Raw genomic sequence first — 18,574 nt, 5'->3', positions numbered from 1 at the left:
CATCTTTAACTTGTGTTGTAACTGAAGAGATGCAAGTGGCTTGCAGATTTATCAGAAACTTTTATAAAAACCCTTCCCAAACCTGCAAAAGCTGACTTCTGCATTATTGTTGGAGGCAAAAATAGCCTGGATATTGTAGAGTCATTAACCTGGAAAACAGGAGCTGGGGTCTCACCTTTTTTCAAGTCTGAATGGCCACTAGGGAGCTACTGTGGCATAGAGGAAATTCTGACTGGGTAACAGGAGGTTTCCAGAAAATAACCAGTTCACTCCTCACAGTGCTTTTGGGGCTATAGAGAAACAAAACAGGATGAGCTCCCAGGGACCATGAGGCTTCCTGATTGCATTAGTGTGTTTCAATGCCAAATCTTTCTGCAGTGGTACTCTTCAAAATCACTAATAGAAGGTATGTCACTGCTGAAATCCAAATTATTTCCACCTCTGCCTAGGCCTTGATATCTACTGTATAAAAATCTGGCTAAATTTCATGCTATCCTTGCCCCTCCCTGTCCTTGCAGAGGGGGAGTGGGAGAGGATGTGCCAATCCCATGTGATGGCAGCAGGACTTTTGTGCTGAAGGATGCTGCTGCTTTCCTCTTTAAAAGTCTCTATTGACTGAACAGCTGGAAACTTTAACCTAGATGTGTTTTCGAGGTTTATGATTAATGTCATGTGTTGTGAGTGATGGACTGAGCTGGAGTGAAAACTGTTTATAGCAAAGCTGCTTATTTTTTCTCCCCAGGGCTGGAATCCTCTCCCTGTCTGCTTTTGCATCTTGGGCAGAGTATCTGCTGCAATCCTCCATGTGCCTGTGATGGGGTCTGTTGCATCCAGCAATGCAACACACTGAGCAGTGTTGCTTGCAGCTTGGCTCTCCCCCTTCCCACATGCTGTCTGCTCCTTTTTTTTTCTTTACACTATTTTGCACTATTTTACATTCACAGGACCATAAATCTCTCCCTGTCTATATGAACAGCTGGTTTGATGTGTGGATTTAGCATTTCCACTGAGCCAAATATAGACTTTATGATGGTAGCTGATCACTGCTATGCCTAATGTTTAAATAAGTGACAGAAAGGATGTCGGGGTATTTTAAGAGCTCAACCCTTCCCCCTCAGCCCTTTGTAACAGACAGACACAGCCTCTCACTGTTTCTATCTATTGCTTCATTAAGGGTTCCATTCATTTTATAAACAACACAGCTGCTGACCAGCGTTAGGGGGGAAGAAAAAGGAAAAAAAAGGCTTCTGATTGCAACTGCCAGACAGTTCAGTGTCTGTTCTCTGCAACTCAGCGTGGGGATCATTTGCTTACCCAGCGCTCCTATGGGCTGGAGGAGAGTCATTGTTTGATGTCGTTAAACAGGCAGCCCCACATCCCGTGGACCCCTACGTGCTTTGGCACTGGTGGGATGTGCAGCAAACACTGGATGCAGACACCCCTGGGCATGTGAAAGAGCCCAAGGTCTGGCAAAGGGGATGGCAGGCAGTTTTCCTCACAAGCAGCTGCACCACAGTGGGCTGTGGCCTGCAGTAGAGCTGCAGAAACTATCCCTGGGTGACCTGCCACTCTCTGCAATTGCTTGTGGCTGGAGTGGATTATGGGATTCAGGTCAAGGTCAGTGCGTGGAGGGGGCTGGGGGAGGGCAGGGCTGTTTGCTGGGCAGCAGCACTGGAGAAGGGCTGGGGCAGCTCCAGGCAAAGCCTACATGAGCCAGGACACTTGGAAAAGAGCAGGACATGCCACCAGCCTGGGCTTTTCATGCCCTGGCTCTGTGTGTGTATGGACCTGTGTGTGTGCACAAGTCCCCACAGGCTCAGCAGCACCATGGGCAGGGAGCATGGGGCTGCTGAGCTGTGGGTCTGCCCCATATTTTGGACCTGCCATTGGCACAGGGAATAGCCAATCTGCTTGTAGGGTTTGGCAAGCCCACCCCATGCAAAAATGCCACCCAGCCCCACACACAGCGGTGAGATGTGCACTGTCCCACCAACCTGCTGGACCTCAGACCACACAGATCTCTCCATCTAGGAAATTGTCATTTACTGAATGACTGCAATATGGTTTCATTTATTTTTAATGATAATATGACCAAATAAAAAAACATCTTAGCTCTTTATCACCAGCTGCCAATGTTAAACATTGATCTGATCCTGTGGCCTCTCTGCTGCTCATAAGTGTTTGGGGCAGAGATCCTACAGAAGCAGAGCCTCACAAAGGGCCAGCACTTCATTTGGAAAGTGCCAAGTACTGAGGAGATGATGGCATTCCCAGACTAGTGGAAGCAGCCAGGAAGCCCCTCATGCAGGACTGTGTGCTGGGCAGCTGCCATGTGGATGAGCGGAGGTTGCAGAGGCCAGATGGGACTTCTGTAGAGACAGCAGGGAAATGTGGTACCTTTGTGAAAAGCTATTGCCAGTGGCACAGGTGGCTGGAAAATGCTTAAAAATGTAGAGGACTGCCCTTCATGGAAAAAAAAAAAAGAAGAATATAAAAGGCACACTGGAGGAGAAGGCTGGGGAGAATGAGGAGAAGGTGATTTCTTGCCATAAACAAGCCCAACCAACCCATCTCAGTCCAGGACAGGAGGCCACTCAACACTCAAAATGTTTATGTTCATATGAAGGCAAGTAAGGTACTTCAGGATGGAAGGCAAGCTTGATTTGTTGGAAAACACGACAGATATTTATTTCTAGAATTAAAAGGTAGAATCCTTACTGGGTTAGCTCTGGAGGTATGTAAATGAAGGGATACAAAACAGTGATTCTTTAATTCAAATACTTTTCCCCATGTCTTTAATAACCTTGTTTGAACAATTTCAGTGTGTATGGCTTTTGCAAACAGTTTACTCCGGTAGCTTCTCAAGAGAGCTGATAATGAAGACATGCTTAGGCAGGTTGAGTAATACACTCCACTTTGCTCAAATACTCTAGACCTCTGTCCCAAGTCCAATAAGAGTGTTGCAGGAAAAAAACCACAAATGTTGAGCCAGAAACAGACCAGCAAAGAAATGTAAGTTGGGAAACAACTGGCTTTTCCAATCTGCCAAAATATTCAAAATGAAGGAAATGCTCTCAAGTCATCTTTTTTTACCACATTTCAGTGCAGGCTCTTTACTTTTCTGTGTCCTCCAGTTCCCAGCTTTGTCACAGATTGCAAATGCCCACTTGGACATTGGCCAGGCAAGAAGATGGGAAAAGGAAATGTCAGTCACAGATATATGTCACCTTCATTTGCTTGCCTAAAGTTCCTAATGAGGTGCCAGTCACAGATTCATTAATCATTTGCCACTTATTTAATATCTTTAAACCACAGCAGCAATGCGCCATCTTAAAAAACCTCACCAGGATGCTTTACAAACAAGTAATGTGTTATATAGCTGGAGTAACTCAGACTGCCAAACCAATCTGGTTTTCTCATTATTTTTTCATATATTTCAGTATATGAAGTTTACAGAAATAACTCTATAGAAATGTTAAAACTGGAAAGTCACAATTTGAGAAGGTAAATATATGGAGATGTGCCTCTAGATAGAGAGAACACTTTATTAGTTTAATAAACTGTTTGTTTCAAAATTCCTTCAAGAAAGCTGGGACAAAAAAATTCCAGGGTTTCATTTACAAGATGACACAGTCTTTCTAAATGTTGTGGTTTTCCTGGAGTATTACATATGCACAACACAACCCTAGTGAACACATCAAAAACATGGCAACTGCACTACTCCCTCTTTCCAGTTGCATGCACACCAAAATGGTGTTTTAAATTCCAGCCAACGCTCCATGCAAAGTCGTTTTAATAAACCTCATGCCTGCTTTCATACCAGCAGGACCAGACCTTCAAAATCCCACCCTTCATCCTTGACCCAGCCTGGAGGACCAACAGGATGATCACCACCAGCTGAGTGTGTGTTAAACTATCGTGGCTTAGCTGGATTACAAAATTGTGCCTCTTATCCTTTCTTTAGCCTTTCACTTGCCCATTGCAGCAGAGGGGTCTGACCCTGGTACCTCCTCAATGCTATAATTGTTGGTGGTGGCATCACTTTCAGGCCCCAGCAGAGACCTAGGCCCATTGCACAAATGTACAATGAGCATCAGTTCCTGCTGGAGGAGGCAATGAACAGTAGGGCCTTGTTCTGGCTCTGAAATCCTGAGGAAAAGTGAAGTAAAGGGCTGGATCCATGAAAGCCTTTGGGGGTCTAGATCTTCAATGAATTCAAACTAACCACAAAAGTACTTTTTTAAAAGATACATGATTTCCCCAGGCACAGAGGGAGGCAGGGAACTGAATCTAAAGCTGGACTGTTGCCTCAGTCCTAGGGCTAATCTGCTTGTAAACACCACTAAAACAAAGGATCTCAAATGCACCACAGACTGCAAATCAAGGTAATTGGCTACAAGTGATGTTCTTTCCCATTCAGAGCCACTGGACAGACAACCAGTGGCACAAGCAGAGTAGTAGAGCTAACAGTGCTTGGTTTCCTACAGATTTGTGTCCAATGTACCCACAAAACTCCTTTACGGCAGTGTAATAACCCCTATTCCCCATCTGTGATTCCTTCAGCTCTGCCTCCTCCATGGCTACTCATTTCCAGGCTGAAAATCTGTTTAAAACCCCTTTTTGTGCTGCTGCTGGGATGGTTGGGCCACACTGCAGACTGGTTGGGTGCAGTGACTGCCTGGCAGGTGTGCTTGGCCTTGGCAGGGACAATGTGGTCAGCCTCTTCCCTGCTCTGCTCTTTGATTTCATGTTTTATTGCAGGAATTGCAATGCTTCTGAGATCTTTACACTTCTGCCTGTTTGTTTGACATTTCCCACAAAGGGGCTGCCTGACAGACACACAAATGAACAGTATGGCTGCATACACTCAGTTTCCTTAGGAAACCAGGCTAGAGACAGAAACATCTTGGGTGCGTTGGGCAAGATCTGTGGTTTCCAGGCATTCACTTCACTAAACACTGACACACACTGGAGCTGCTGGTCATGCATTAGCTCTCAATAGCTTCTTTTATCTCTCGGAGAAAGCCTTGTGTTACAGCTGCTGCAGCATTTGATTGCTGTGGTTACAGAATTAACTAATTGCAAGCAGAGCAAGCCAGTTAAGGGACAGAGTTTTTCATACATGATCTGGTCCTGTTTTCTTGCTTCCTTATGTGTACATGTAAGACAAAGAAAGACTGGCTGTATTTATAAACACACATTATACATACACTGCTTTTTATGCCCCATAGGAATATATATGTAAATATGCACATATATGTATTCATGGACATGTTTCCATAAGGTTTTATATATAATATTATATACAATAATATATAGATGACTTCACATATTTTATAGGTGTGTATCCATCTACAAATAAATGTATATAAATGTATTTATTTTTATAATTTATTATTTATTTTTATGTGTATACACACATGCATACATATGGCATTTTAAGATGGGCAAGAATTAGAACATAGGGTTCCAAGTCATATTTTGGGGACCTGATCGAGAAAGAGGTCCTAGTATGTCTTCCCTATAACTTCTTAATACAAACCATTCTCCCTTTTGGAAAACATTGTCAAATTCTCAGCCATGGCATCTGTTTTGTATGTTCACATGGAACTTTTTTTACCAAGGGATGGAGTTTGAAATGTAACATTCTCATTCTTGCAAGTGCTGAGGTCTTGATTGACTGGAGGCAAATAAGTCAGGTATGAATTCTGCTGTCACATCATCCAGGCCAAGGCAGTCACGAGGTTGAATCTTGCAAAATGTGGCAGCCTCAGGTTCCTCAGACCAGAGAAACAGAGGGAAGAGGGGTTTTGCACCTGCATTGGAACGTGTGGGCAGGGATCACCCTTCCTTTCTGCCATTAGAGATTTCATGGAAGTTCCAAAAAAGAAAGAAAGCTTTAAATTCAGGAATGACCTAGGTCTATAAAGAGTATATGGGCCAAATCCTTAAAGGCAAATTAAGATGCTATTGGTAACAGCTTTTGAAGACATACAACATTTTTCCTAATTGTTTTTTTATAGGCATGGTATTATTTTCAGGCCACTCACAAGAACTTTTAGTTCATCATAGCCAGAAAAATTTATGTCTCCCAGAAACTAGTCAAGCTTCTGCTGGGTTATCGAGATGAAGACAGACAATTTGCCAGCTGAAAGTAAAGCAAAATAACTGCATCATCCCAAGTTCAGCCCTGTACTGGTCAGATCTCCAGATCATGTGTCACTCAGCAGTTCTACTGTGCCACCAGGGATTTTTGAAGTGGATACTACAATTCTCTTGTTCATGCAGAAACACGATTCTGCTCTCCCAACTGAAGCAACAGCAAACATGCCATGGGACATGGCTGCTGTACTAAAATTTATTGGAGATAATACTGGCTCCAACATCCTTCAGTGATGATAAATTTCTTACCTGGAAAGGTAATGACAGGGCTGGTTTTTTTTCTTCTCTTAGCTGACATTTGCATGTGAAATCACTTCTGTAGAAAATGTTTACATTGATGTTTACTCTAAGCATCAGCCCAGCTGGAATGAATGCACCAGAAGCTACGCCAAGAGCTGCCTCTCCTTCTGCATCCACACATTCTCAGAGCCGATATGAAGCCTAACACCTGTTTTCTCATTTAAAACATCTCATTTTCTCTACCCCTGTCATGTAAAACAATGATTTGTGTTACTGGCAAGGTGGCACTGGGAAGAGGCACCTGTGTGCTGGTAACACCATGGGGAGCAGGAAGTGGTGGTGGTCCCCAAGCACAGGCCACACGATTTCTATTTCTATCAGAATAAATGGATGCAAGAGGTCTTGTCCTTCACTTCTTATCTGTCTCTCTACATTTCATCTGCAGAGATATGCTAGGAGCAATCACCTGTGGATTAGATCCTGAGAACATGAGCTCTAGAGTGGCTGTTTTGTGTTCAGTCAGGCTATTCAAGATCAGAGAATTCAGAGAACTATGAAAATGTTCCTGGCACAAGATACTCCAAGAGTCTGAGGTGAGTCCAAGGACAGCAGGACACAGAAGTTCTTGGACCCAGCCTTTGCAGTGAGAAACAGAAACATCACACAGAGATTTCAGGAGAAACATTCTTCCCCCTAGGCTTTCCCATAAAATTCACCATGCAGTAAAATCTGACTGAGAATAACAGAGGGGTGATTCTAGGACTGATCTCAGTGTGACAGATGTTAGACTTTAGCTGTAAGGATCAGGCCATCAAATCCTGATGTCTAATGTTGAATATGAAACATTTACATCAGTTTTCCAGCTTAGAAAATAACATTCAAGAAATGACAGTAAGGATGTCTGAATCTCATGTCTAAGCTAATGACAGCCATACTTTTGCTGTCATACTAGTGTACTGTTCTTTCCTATGGGCAATTAAACTGCTGGCTTAGTAAATGACAGTGCCAACAGAACTGTCATTTAAAGTCCCGGCATCAGTGCATAAAGGAATTTCTGGCTACTGTTAATGGATGAAGATCTATTAAAAATCTTGTTTGTTCAAGGCCTCTTCAAAAACAGTGTGACAAAACAAAGAGATTTAACATTGATGCCTTAGGTTTTAGCTTTCATGTTTTCAAGATTCTGTATTGCATCAGTATAAAACTCAGAATTTCATATAAAGTGTTAGCGAGTTCTCTTCACAGTTTCGTCAGACAAAACAATCCTTTTCCAGCCTGAGAACCAAGGACACCGCTGCAGCTTCAGGCCCAAAAAGTACAAGCAACAGGGAATTGAAGAGAGCAAACTGGGAGGATGGGACTTCATAACCTGAAGTTGTAATTGGACTATTAACCCAATATGTAAATGGGCCACAACTTATAAAAGTGTGAAAACTCATGATCAGTTGTCCATCTTGGGTGTAGCCTCAGCCAGGCTCTTGTACTGCCCAAGGTGTATTCTTTGAAGGCCTTTTTAATAAATACCTTTAAATAAATACTTTATTCCTTTAACACTGTCTTGCCTCTGTTCTAGGTAGCCTCTCAAGGCATCAACATCCTAACTCAGGAAAAAAATAAATTGCGCATTGGCAATGGATGAAGATTCTCCTTTTATTTTAAAACCTCTGTAAAATCAGAGCAAAGGGTCAATTCCAGCATTCAGCCAATTTAATTAGCGATTTCAGAGTAATCATAGTAATGAGCCAGGTCAGCAAAGATGTCATTGGGGTTCCTGCAGTTCAGGTTGCAAAAACAAGCATTGATCCACATAATTTTCCAGGAAAACTCAGTTCCATCTGGGCACTGAAAGCTCACTTCAATAGTCTTGGACTTGTAAGGTGTGCAGCACCTGTTGTCTGTGCAGACACCACAGTACTTGGGCCTGTAGGGACTTTTGCTCACACACCCAGAGATGGTGTAGTTCACGGGCTCATTCGCCCTGTAGACAGCCAAGCATTTCTTCCCAGGCTAAATCAGAGAAGAAAATAAAAACAAAGAGGTTAATATTCAGTGCTGATACAGGTAGGAAATAAAATCCACCTTGCTGTGGGAGGCTGTGGCAAGGAAGGGGAGATAGGGGGGATGGGGGGCTCAGTTTCTTCTACCAGGTAAACAGTGGTAGGACAAAGAGAAATGGTCTCAAATTGTGCCATGAGGGGTTCAGGCTGGATATCAGGAAAAATTTCTTCACTGAAAGAATGGTTAAGCATTTAAAAAAGCTGCCCAGGGAAGTGATGGAGTCACCATCTTTGGAAGTATTCAAATACAAATAGATGTGGCACTTTGCAGTGTGGTTTATCAAGCACGGTGGTATTCAGTTGAAGGTTGGGCTTACTGATCTTGGGCATCCTTTCCAACCTTAAGGATTCTAGTCTTCTCTTCTATGATTGCTATGTTTAAAGGGATTTGTAGCTGTTAGGAAGGCTTTTACAGCCCTGATCTAGGGGGTGTGAAAAATTTACATGTTTAGACACAGGAACCCAAAAGCTGCAAGTGGGATACTTGCACAATAGAGCTCATAGCCATGACCAGGAGTGCAGCACTGCTTTCCTGCCAGCTGAGTACAGGGCTGTCCGAGCCAGCATCAAGCACAGCAGGCTTGGCTTGGCTTGGCTTTCCTTGCATGGACCTTTTGGCTGGAGCTGAGACTCTCAGGGAAAGGTTTTCATACCAACACAGGCAGGACATATTTTGGAACTCTGTGCAGCACAGTAAGTCCATGTACAAGTGCAGCCTCATGAGGCCTGAACGCTACCAAACAAAGGCTGACTCAGTGTCCATGGGGTGCACAAAGGAGCAGCCCCCACCTTGATGTGCTGGGTTATATCCACCTCACAGGGCCTCATGTTGCACAGGCGGCTCTCCTTCAGGAGCCGGCACTGCTCGTTGTCGTTGGAGATCCTGGTGGAGATGCCCAGCCCGCAGGTCTTGGAGCAGGGACTCCAGGGTGAGGTGTGCACGATGCAGTTCTTCTGCCAGGCTTCCTCCTCTCCCTCGTATGCTGCGGACACGGATTAACTCCATTTTATCCAGCACGGGCAGCTTTACATATTAAACACCCTCTCCCCAGCTCATTGCACATTCAGGCCACTAACCCAAATAACTAAACCGCAGCAAAGTGGCCCAGCATTCCTGTGAACTCCCTCATCCCACCCCCTTTGTGCTGACCTACTTGTGTCAGACTCTCCATCGCTGCAGGCGCTCGGGGCGAGGGCTCATTCCTTTATTCCCCTTCACAGCCTCACACAAGGGGGTCCTTGTCTGGGACCCCCAGGTGCTGCCACAATATAAACAATTACAGAAGCCTGAGCCAGCGGGTGAAGAGAGGGGATGAGATCTGATCTCATCACGAAGGTTTATTTCTGAGCCCATTCAGTTGGTTCCCCATAGCAGAAAGTGGCCAACAGTCTCTGCTGGATGGCAGAGGGCTTGGGAAGCAGCCACAGCCTTTCACTGGGAGGAAGAACAGCTTCAATAGCTCTCAGAGAGCTCAGCAGCCATTTGAAGAAAGGGTGGGCTCTGTTTTGAAAGCAGCCAACAGCCCCAGTTATGGTTCTGTCCCAGCCTCAGCCAAAGTCCCCACTGCTTTACAGCTCACAGGACAGTCCACAGGCAAAATTCTGATAGAAACTGCTGCACTGAGCTTGCTCGCTGTTACATTTGTTATTATATTAATTATTATATCAAATGTAATAATTGCTACTCTGACTTCTAAGAGACTTCTCCTTAGAGGAGAAACGTCAGAAAAGCAAAGTTTTGTTTTGCCCATTTTGAGACACAGGCCATGAGGACATAAGGCCAGTTTCAGTAGCAAATATTCTGAATTTGGACCCACCCCACATTTCAGAGCTATCGGGGACAGAGAAGCAAGGGCTAAACTCTGATGGTTTTAACTCACAAATGAAGACCAAGGCTTTTTTTTTGTGCAACAAAAGACCAAGGTTTGGGAAAAAGCTCTTCCCACCAAGGAGCCAAAATCTTTGTTTATAACAATCCTATCTCTCCTTGAGTTCTGCTTTTGTGGGATGGTCTAAAACATGGAGATAATGTGGCTAATGTCACTACAGTGTGTCACAGGGCATTTTGACAATAATTTTAACACATATGGCAAGTTGAATAAATCTTAAGCATTTGGGACCATGTTTGAGGCAAATGATAGCACCTCTGTGCTGTGGGTTAAGTGATCATTGCTATAAATGTGAGTGTGAGAACAGATGTTTAATGATGCCATCAGTTCAAAATTGATGGAAAGTTGTATTACCATGAAGACAACTTAGTCCAATTCACAGTGAAATTTCCACACAATAACTGCCTTCAAGGTGTTGTGTAAGTTTGAGACTCCTAAGTCCTATCCTAATGTACAGGGGCTTTATAATTGCACTACAATAGCAATATAACCTGGACAGAAAGCCTCGGTGCCAAATTAAACTGAGTCTATTCACTTTCCCAGAGGGTCCAGACTGAGGAAAAAAAATAATATGAAGAATTAAAAAGGACTTTTTATATCTTCAGAGTTCCAGCAGACATGTCCTTCAAAGGAGGCTGTGGCACACAGAATTCTAGAATGGTTGCACAAGCATGTTTGATGAATATTATATTTACGGAATCATGAGATGGTTTGTGTTGGAAAGAACCTTAAAGATCATCTCAATGAACTCCCCTGCCATGGCCAGTGGTAGCCCCCACGAGATCAGGTTGTTTAGGGCCCCATCCAGTCTGGTCTTGACCACCACCAGGGATGGGGCATCCAAATCCATATTGCTGTTAATGAGTTCCACTGCTGTTTGCCTGCCCTGTCCTTCAGCATGTGCTCTGTGGGAGGCTGTGTCTCCCTCACAAAGGTTAGACACCTGCCAGGAATGGCAGTACAAGCTGATCCTCTGCTTGTAGACTCTGCCAGATGGCAAAGGAGAGCTCTGCCTCATTCCCACCGTACCTGCAGAGGAGATGTGGCGTGGAGATGTCTTCCTGATTTTCCTGGAATCATCACAAACCCACTGCTCACAGCACTTCCCTGTCATCTTAATCAGCTTTGGGTTTGGGCACCAGACAAGTGGAGGACGTGAGTTTGTGCACATGGGAACACAGCCCACAGCCCCATTAATGCACGTGCAGTTGTATTTGCAGTTGGGCTGAAATGTCTCCCCATTCTTGTACCTCACTCCATTGAGGACACATCCTACACCAACAATCTCTGAAAAGAAAGAAAAAGAGACAAAAACACACAGAGCACCATTAAAATAATGCTGGCAACAAACACCTCCAATGTGTTCCTTTACCAAGCTGATCCCTGGGCTGGCAGTGCTGTGGAGCCAAGTGTTCAGCCTGATGCTGCACCATGTGTAGTCACACCATCTAGGAAACTGTTTCCACTCTAAATCACAGCAAAAAAAGAGAACCTTTTAATGCATCAATGAAAAAATAAGTTAGAAAATAAAACAAGTTTTATCCACAAATTCTTACTTAAAAAAAACCAAGAACATTTCATAGTGTGGTGGTAGGAATTACTCACAGGGGGAGAAATCAAAGTAATTAAAAAAATATTTAGTGAAATTTGAGGTTTTCAGAGACATGAGACATTCATGGAATTGCTTATATGACACAGCTGTTCACTATATCTGAAGCAAAAAGGGAGAATAAACAAGGGAGCAAAAGGACCACCCAAATGGCACTGGATTCCTATATTTAGGAAACTGGATCTTACCCAATTTATGACAGAGCAGTTTTCTTGGAAAATGAAGTACATGTTATAAAGCCATAAAAATAAATATTTGACGTATAATTTTTTATATAAAATCACTGTAAAATGTCAAGCCTTCTGATTGATCATGAACAGGAATCACAGAGCAGCATTTTTTGTTTGTTTGTTTCAAATTCTAGACAGCTATTTGGAAGCAATGGTTTTCAATGGAAAAAATCAAACTTCAGTCTCTTGTTTAGTCACATGGAGGCACTGCTCACGCACTGCTTATGTTTTGAGTCTGGTCAGAAATGGAGCTGTTTCAGGAAAACACAAATTGAAATGCAGGATTAAAATTCTGCAAATGCTTCCTATTTTTAGAATAAGCTGAATGAAAACACCAAGCACAAATCCCTTCTTCTGTACAAAAATGAGAGCTGTTGGAATTTCAAGCACAGATCTCGATCTCCAATTCACACTCAGCTCCAGTCTTTGCAATGCTTCAGCCTTTGTACTGAAAAGGCAATCACTCAGTGCTGGAGCTGGGCCTGAGAATTCAGAGAGACTTCCAGGTATGAACACAGATCATGACAGTTCAAAAAATGCTGTATCTCCTGGTGCTTTCCTATGCGCATATTCCTCCTGGATTATGTTAATTTAGTCTCCTGCAGGTCTCATAAACCAAGAGGATCACCATGAGAACATCCCAAACACAGACAATGGGGCTGTTGAATGCCTTCATGGAGAACCTCACTGAGTCTGCATCAAAATAAAGCAATTTGGAGGCACATCCCTGTTCCCAGCCCCACATGCACAACACCTGCCTCACCCCCTGGGCTTGTGCTCAGCACCTGCTGCCTCTGCTTTGCTGCAGAGAAAAGCCAAGAACAAAAGGAGAGCTGCAGTGACTCCCAGCAGGTTCCTATTTCATGTCTGTGAGATTAAATCCTGGGGCACACCTCAGCATGGCAGTCCAGATACAGACTGAATTTCCTGCAGTTTGACCTCACTCCCTTTCCCAGCACATATTCCTGACTCTTTCAGGGTCTTCAGTTCCCATAAATTACATTGTTTATGTGGCCCTTCACACCCTGGATTCTCTAGATCCAGCCAAAAGCATCCATATGCAAATCCAGTTCCTCACAGCAGTTAGTCCCCAACACCCAGCACAGGATTCCCACTCACAGGAGCTTTCAGACCCCAGGTCAGGACAGAAGCTGGTGGGCTCAGAGCAGGGTGATGCAGCCTCTGTGTGGCCCAGGATACAAAAAGAACACATCAGCAGACCCTGTCCTGCACCTCTGCCTGGGTGCTGAAAACAAAGGAAAGGGCCCAGGTTTTTCTGGCAGTCAGAGACAAACTGCCTCACATCCTACCCATGGAAAGAGCTTCCTCTTGCTCCCTTCAGCTGTGCACGCCATAATGATACTCCCCAAAAACCCATAAATGTCACATAACCACAAATGTCACATGTTGTCATGGCAGTAGGGAGGTGAAAGCACAGACTGGGCATGCCTCCAGAGCTCACTGGAAGAGCTGGGGTCAGTGTTCCTTCAGCACAGGGCTGCTGCCCCTGGCACACCGAGTGCCTGGGATGTGTGGGAGGACTGCAAAGACCAGAAGATATCCAACTAAGAAAACAACCATTTAAATAAATAAACAGATGCAAAGCAGCATGAGGGCCTTTAAAGAGGCCTAGGAAGCCTGATAGCTTTGAGACAGCATCCAGCCTGTTTTCCTCTCCCAGCACAGGGCCAGCTGTAACGATGTCATTCTTGACAATGTTTGTCTAACCTGCTCTTGCAGACCTCTCATGAATGCTCTACACACACTCCAGACAATGCATTTAAATGATCTCATATCCTCTTTTCTTAACCTTAATCTTTTCTAATCTCGAAAATCACTGTTTAAGCTTACAGCTCCTAGCACGTAACTTCTCTTGTTGTTATTTTGCTTGTATCCTACAAAAATCTGGTCAGACAGCACTTTTTGCATGCTTTTTTTTTTCTTTTCTTTTGTGCCTGAGCCAGTGCAAAGCCAAGGTAATTTCTTACTAGACTTCCCACCCTGCTGCTGAGGAAGAGAAATGCCTAGTATCACTTCTGTGAGATTCTTCCAGCTTACACTGAACTTCTTAACTCCTCAAACCTGTCCCTTGTGTAACCTCTGCTCATATTCTAAGTTTATTGAAGCCCACAGTTTGCGAGCTTTTTCCTCTTCTGTGGATCAGTTATTCTATCAATCCATGTCACAGTTAGCTCTCCTCCAGGTTTCCTTTCATCTTTACAATTTCTCTTAAATCATTTGTTTTTATGTTCCAGTCCAGAAGCCCCTTCATTTGAATGGTTTTTCCTGTTTATGAACCTAAAGCCATGACCATATGCTCTAATAACTTACTGAAAGCAGCCTTTATGATCAGCAATGTGTGTGGCTGGGCTGATGATCCTTTCAATTTTGATCATTCCCAGAGTAATAATTTTCAATAATTTCTGACTTTTATGAGAGGGTCGGAGTCCCCTCATGTTCTGGAACACATAACAAATGAATATACTCTTAACACATAAACCACTACCTAATTTCTTTTTGCACTTTTTCTTGAAAAGCATTCCAGTGTCACGGAACCAGGAATTTGCTATCAGAGGTGGAAAGAAATCCTTCTGCCTCATAACAGCTAATGTGACTGTAACTATTGAAAAATTAAGGCTTAAACCTCAATTTGTAGCTGACAACCTCTGATAGGGGATGATTCATTCCTGACCATCTTGACAGGGTATTCTACAGACTACGGACTATCCATCTAAGGTATCCTCTATAGGGAATTAGCCAAAAGTGTCCCCTTAATGCCATGGCTTTCATGTAGGGGCCCATATTGCTTCTCTTTAAATCCAGCTGCCTGCTTATCCTTCCTTCATCCCCAACCTACTACAGCACCTCCTCCTGTTACAGAATAATCTGTTTACACATATGGAGACTTTCAAATGCTGGTTGGTCTTTGCTCTTGGCTGCAGCCAAATCAAAAGGCAGGAATTCAGATGTCATTTCTCATCCAGCCAACTGCCCTGAGAACAAAGACATCTACAAGAGAATGGAAGATGATACATGGAGGAGCTGATTAGCATGAAACCAGGTATCTAAAACGAGATAAATCTTAACCCCTGCTCAGCCAGCTGAGCTGCCAGCCTATATCTAATCAAAAATATATGTACATCACTTACGTGCACATACTCCTATTTCGTACCTAGGTCTGTCTCCACTGTAGTCACAGTACAAGCCCCTGTGGAAGTCACAGGTGTCAGCCTCTGTGCAGCTCTCCCCTCTCTGCTTGGCACACGTCTTGCAGCAGTCACAGCCGTCCGTGACCAGGCTGACGCCGGCTGCACACCGCGGCGGGGACTTGGGGCACTCGCAGGGCCACCTGCAGTACTGAGTCCGTGTGTAGGGCTCTGCCGTGGCTGGGACAGGGCTGCTCATGCTGAGGGAGGTCTGGCCAGTGGCCTGCAAACAAAGAAACACAGCTTGGAGAGCGTTACAGAGAAATGGGGGCTGCAAACCCTGCGCTGCAAACCCTGTGCTGCATAGTCCTCACTTAAAATCCCCTCAGGTCTCATGAGCAAAAAAAAATACTTCAACAAACCAAGCCTGCAAGTCAATTATTCATTATTCATTATTCAATTATTCATTATCAATGAATTATCAAATTCAAAATCTGATAATCAGATAAAAAACCTGATCAAGGTTAATCAAGGTAGGAAAGGGATTTCATGCAACAGTACTGCCATTCCAGGTCACTGTTACTGAGATTGTGGAGTACTGGGATGCCATAGTTCGTATCAAAACCCACAGAAGGTAGAGGCTCATTGCATTCTGAGCTCTGAAATCCCTAGACAATCAACTCTGGATGACATTTAACAGCAGCAGCCATGCTTGTGATACAGGAAGGGTGCAAATCAGACAAGTGACAAAGCAAAGATTTAATTTTTCTGAGAGGATCACTGCAAAGAAAACCTGGGCTGTACATGGGGGTCAAGCAGGGCACATTATCTCAGGCACAGAGACAAATGGAGTTATTCACATGGGGTCAATATGTAGGAGGAGAAGCATAGCACTGTTTGGGCACATGTGGTCTAGAAGCCCTTTCTAGTGCTGCAAAAAATAAGTGCACAACCCTGAAAACTTCAAAGAAGGAAAGTCAGACTCTAGAAATTGCTAAGGCAATTCCCTCCATTGCTGCCTTCCCTGTACTGTACTTTATATCCCCAGTGTTTTTCCTCTTTGCAGTTTGAGATGTCTCAAACAAAAAGTTTTCCAAAAACTCTCCATGAAGAAAATGCCTAACCCAAGAGTTTGTGGGAAAAGACTTAAGGCCCCACAGCTGGTGAGCTATCCATCAGGATATCTTTGCAAAGTGCCTTTACTGTTTTTTACAGTTTCTTTGTTAGCAGGCTCAGATTTTATTACATTTCTAAGCCTGCTACTGGTGTATCTGAAGGTGTATTTAAATATCTTGGAAACTGGCTATCCTATATTTAGAACACTAAATTGTGAACACATTGCTAATCACTGCCAAATAGACAATGTGTTTGCTCTGGGCATAATTCCCAATTCCATTAAGGCCCCCTTTACAAACAGTTGGTCTTAAAGTAGGCTTAAAAACACCTTTAAACTCTTGTTTAAACTGAAACATACCAATATAATTTACTCCCACTTTAAGGCTCCTTGATGCTGTCAGAGTTGTTAAAAGAGGAACATTCAGATTGATGAAAAGCCCTGGCCTTTCAATCCTAGGGGTTTTCATTCCACTCACAATCATTTGAGTAGGTGCAATAATCTGCCACTTGAGAAGAGAGGCCTCCTCAAGTGCCATAAACCTATTTACTTTGTTGCTGATCATTAAAAAAAGTGCTTAATAATCGGGTCTAGATATACAGACAAAAGTCACGCAGCTATTTAAAGAGCTCATTGCCACAGCCCAGCCCTGTAAGTAAATCCCTTCACCATCCCTTGTTTCTATTGTCAACATGAGCAAGCAGCTCTTCCCTGCGCTGATGTGAATGTGTCTGTGAGCCAGCACACGTAGCAAAGAGGAGCCCTCATGCTCCTGTGGGTTTAGTTAATATGTGAAGGGCTAAGGCTGAGTTCTTGTAAAACACAGAACAGCTGGGAGACGTTTGGTGGCCTGTGAAAAACAGGAGTTTAGAGTAAATTATCAACGGCCCTTCCTCTAGGTCTGACACCTGAGATGGCTAGGGAATCCTTTCCAGTGTCCTTACAGTGAGCTAGGGCTAAGTTTATAGATAGTTGGGTTGTTGGGGTAAATGTATAAGGTAGTAGGCCTAGAAGATTAATGAGTAGGAGGAAGATTATGAGGGATGTTAAAATTAGGGCTCATTTGTGTCCTTTTTTGTCTAGGGGTATTATTAGTTGTTTTGTGACTAGGTTGATAAATCATAGTTGGAGGATTGAGAGTCGGTTAGTAATTCATGGACTGTCTAGGAAGGGTAGTAAGAGAGCTGGGAATGTTATTGAGATGAGGATTAGTGGGATTCCTAGGAAGGATGGGCTTGAAAATTGATTGAAGAAGCTTAAGTTCAAGGTCAGGTTCAGTGGGTAGTGCTTGGAGCAATGGGTGGTTTGCTAGAGAGGGGATTTATTGACACAAATGACAGAAGTTTGTGTTGGATAATTAAAGAGAAAGTGAGTCATGAAGTGAGCATGATAAAAAATCAGGGGCTAGGGTTTTGCTGTGGATGTGCTGGCTGAATTGTCCAGAGGTGTGGCTGAGTCCCTTGGATGGATAGTGTGGGCTACAAGAACATCTTCAGATAATCAGTGTGGACAGGCATCAAAGTACCATCACTCCTGGATTTTACAAATGGGGAAGGCATGGAGTGATGGGGTTGGCATCATGTCCTAGGCTCCATCACCACCTAAGCAAAACCCAGCCTGTGGAAACCGTTTTCCACTGGAGCCTTTAAAATTGTGCAACCTATACAGCCTTGCAGGCTCTCCTCCTCTCCTCTCCTAAATCCCTCAGACTGTCACTGAGGGAAAAACCATTCTGTAGATTAATAAAATTATTGGGTTTCCCATTTCTGTGGTCACTGGAATACCTAAGTATCTTTGGAAAAGTCATTCAGCCCTACTACTTCAATGTCCCAGACCCTTTTAGAAAATGGACCCTTCCGTTTTAATGAGTATATTGGTTAAATCATCACGACTAATGTTTTCCACAAGTGCTATCAACAGGAAATCACACTGTAACAGCATTCCCAATGGCTGTTCTTCATTAGAAAAAAACCCTAAAAAAACCTCAAAAAATCCACCCATGTAATTTAAGGTTTCAGGAATCATATTTAGGGTCAGTATAATGCAGAGGAAGACAATGATTTTGTAAGAAATCTGAAATAAGATTTCAGATTAAGAAGGTGATAAGAGCAAAGAGAAAATGAACAC

General features: G+C 43.6%; 1 protein-coding gene across 1 annotated transcript in view; it reads right to left on the bottom strand.

The window, feature by feature from the left end:
- Positions 1-8,034: 8,034 nt before the first annotated feature.
- The window catches only part of CCN4 (cellular communication network factor 4), a 35,194-nt gene continuing 24,654 nt past the window's right edge, over positions 8,035-18,574 (bottom strand). The window contains exons 2-5 of the mRNA XM_005425713.2: positions 15,337-15,616; positions 11,378-11,635; positions 9,249-9,442; positions 8,035-8,409 (exon numbers count right to left, since the gene is read on the bottom strand). Coding sequence (XP_005425770.1) covers positions 8,110-8,409; positions 9,249-9,442; positions 11,378-11,635; positions 15,337-15,616 — 1,032 coding nt within the window. The 3' untranslated portion in view covers positions 8,035-8,109. The remainder of the gene's footprint in view (positions 8,410-9,248; positions 9,443-11,377; positions 11,636-15,336; positions 15,617-18,574) is intronic.

The sequence above is a fragment of the Geospiza fortis genome, unplaced genomic scaffold, assembly GCF_000277835.1.
Source record: "Geospiza fortis unplaced genomic scaffold, GeoFor_1.0 scaffold94, whole genome shotgun sequence".
Classification (NCBI taxonomy): Eukaryota; Metazoa; Chordata; class Aves; order Passeriformes; family Thraupidae; genus Geospiza; species Geospiza fortis.
This window is presented reverse-complemented; position numbering and strand designations above follow the sequence as displayed.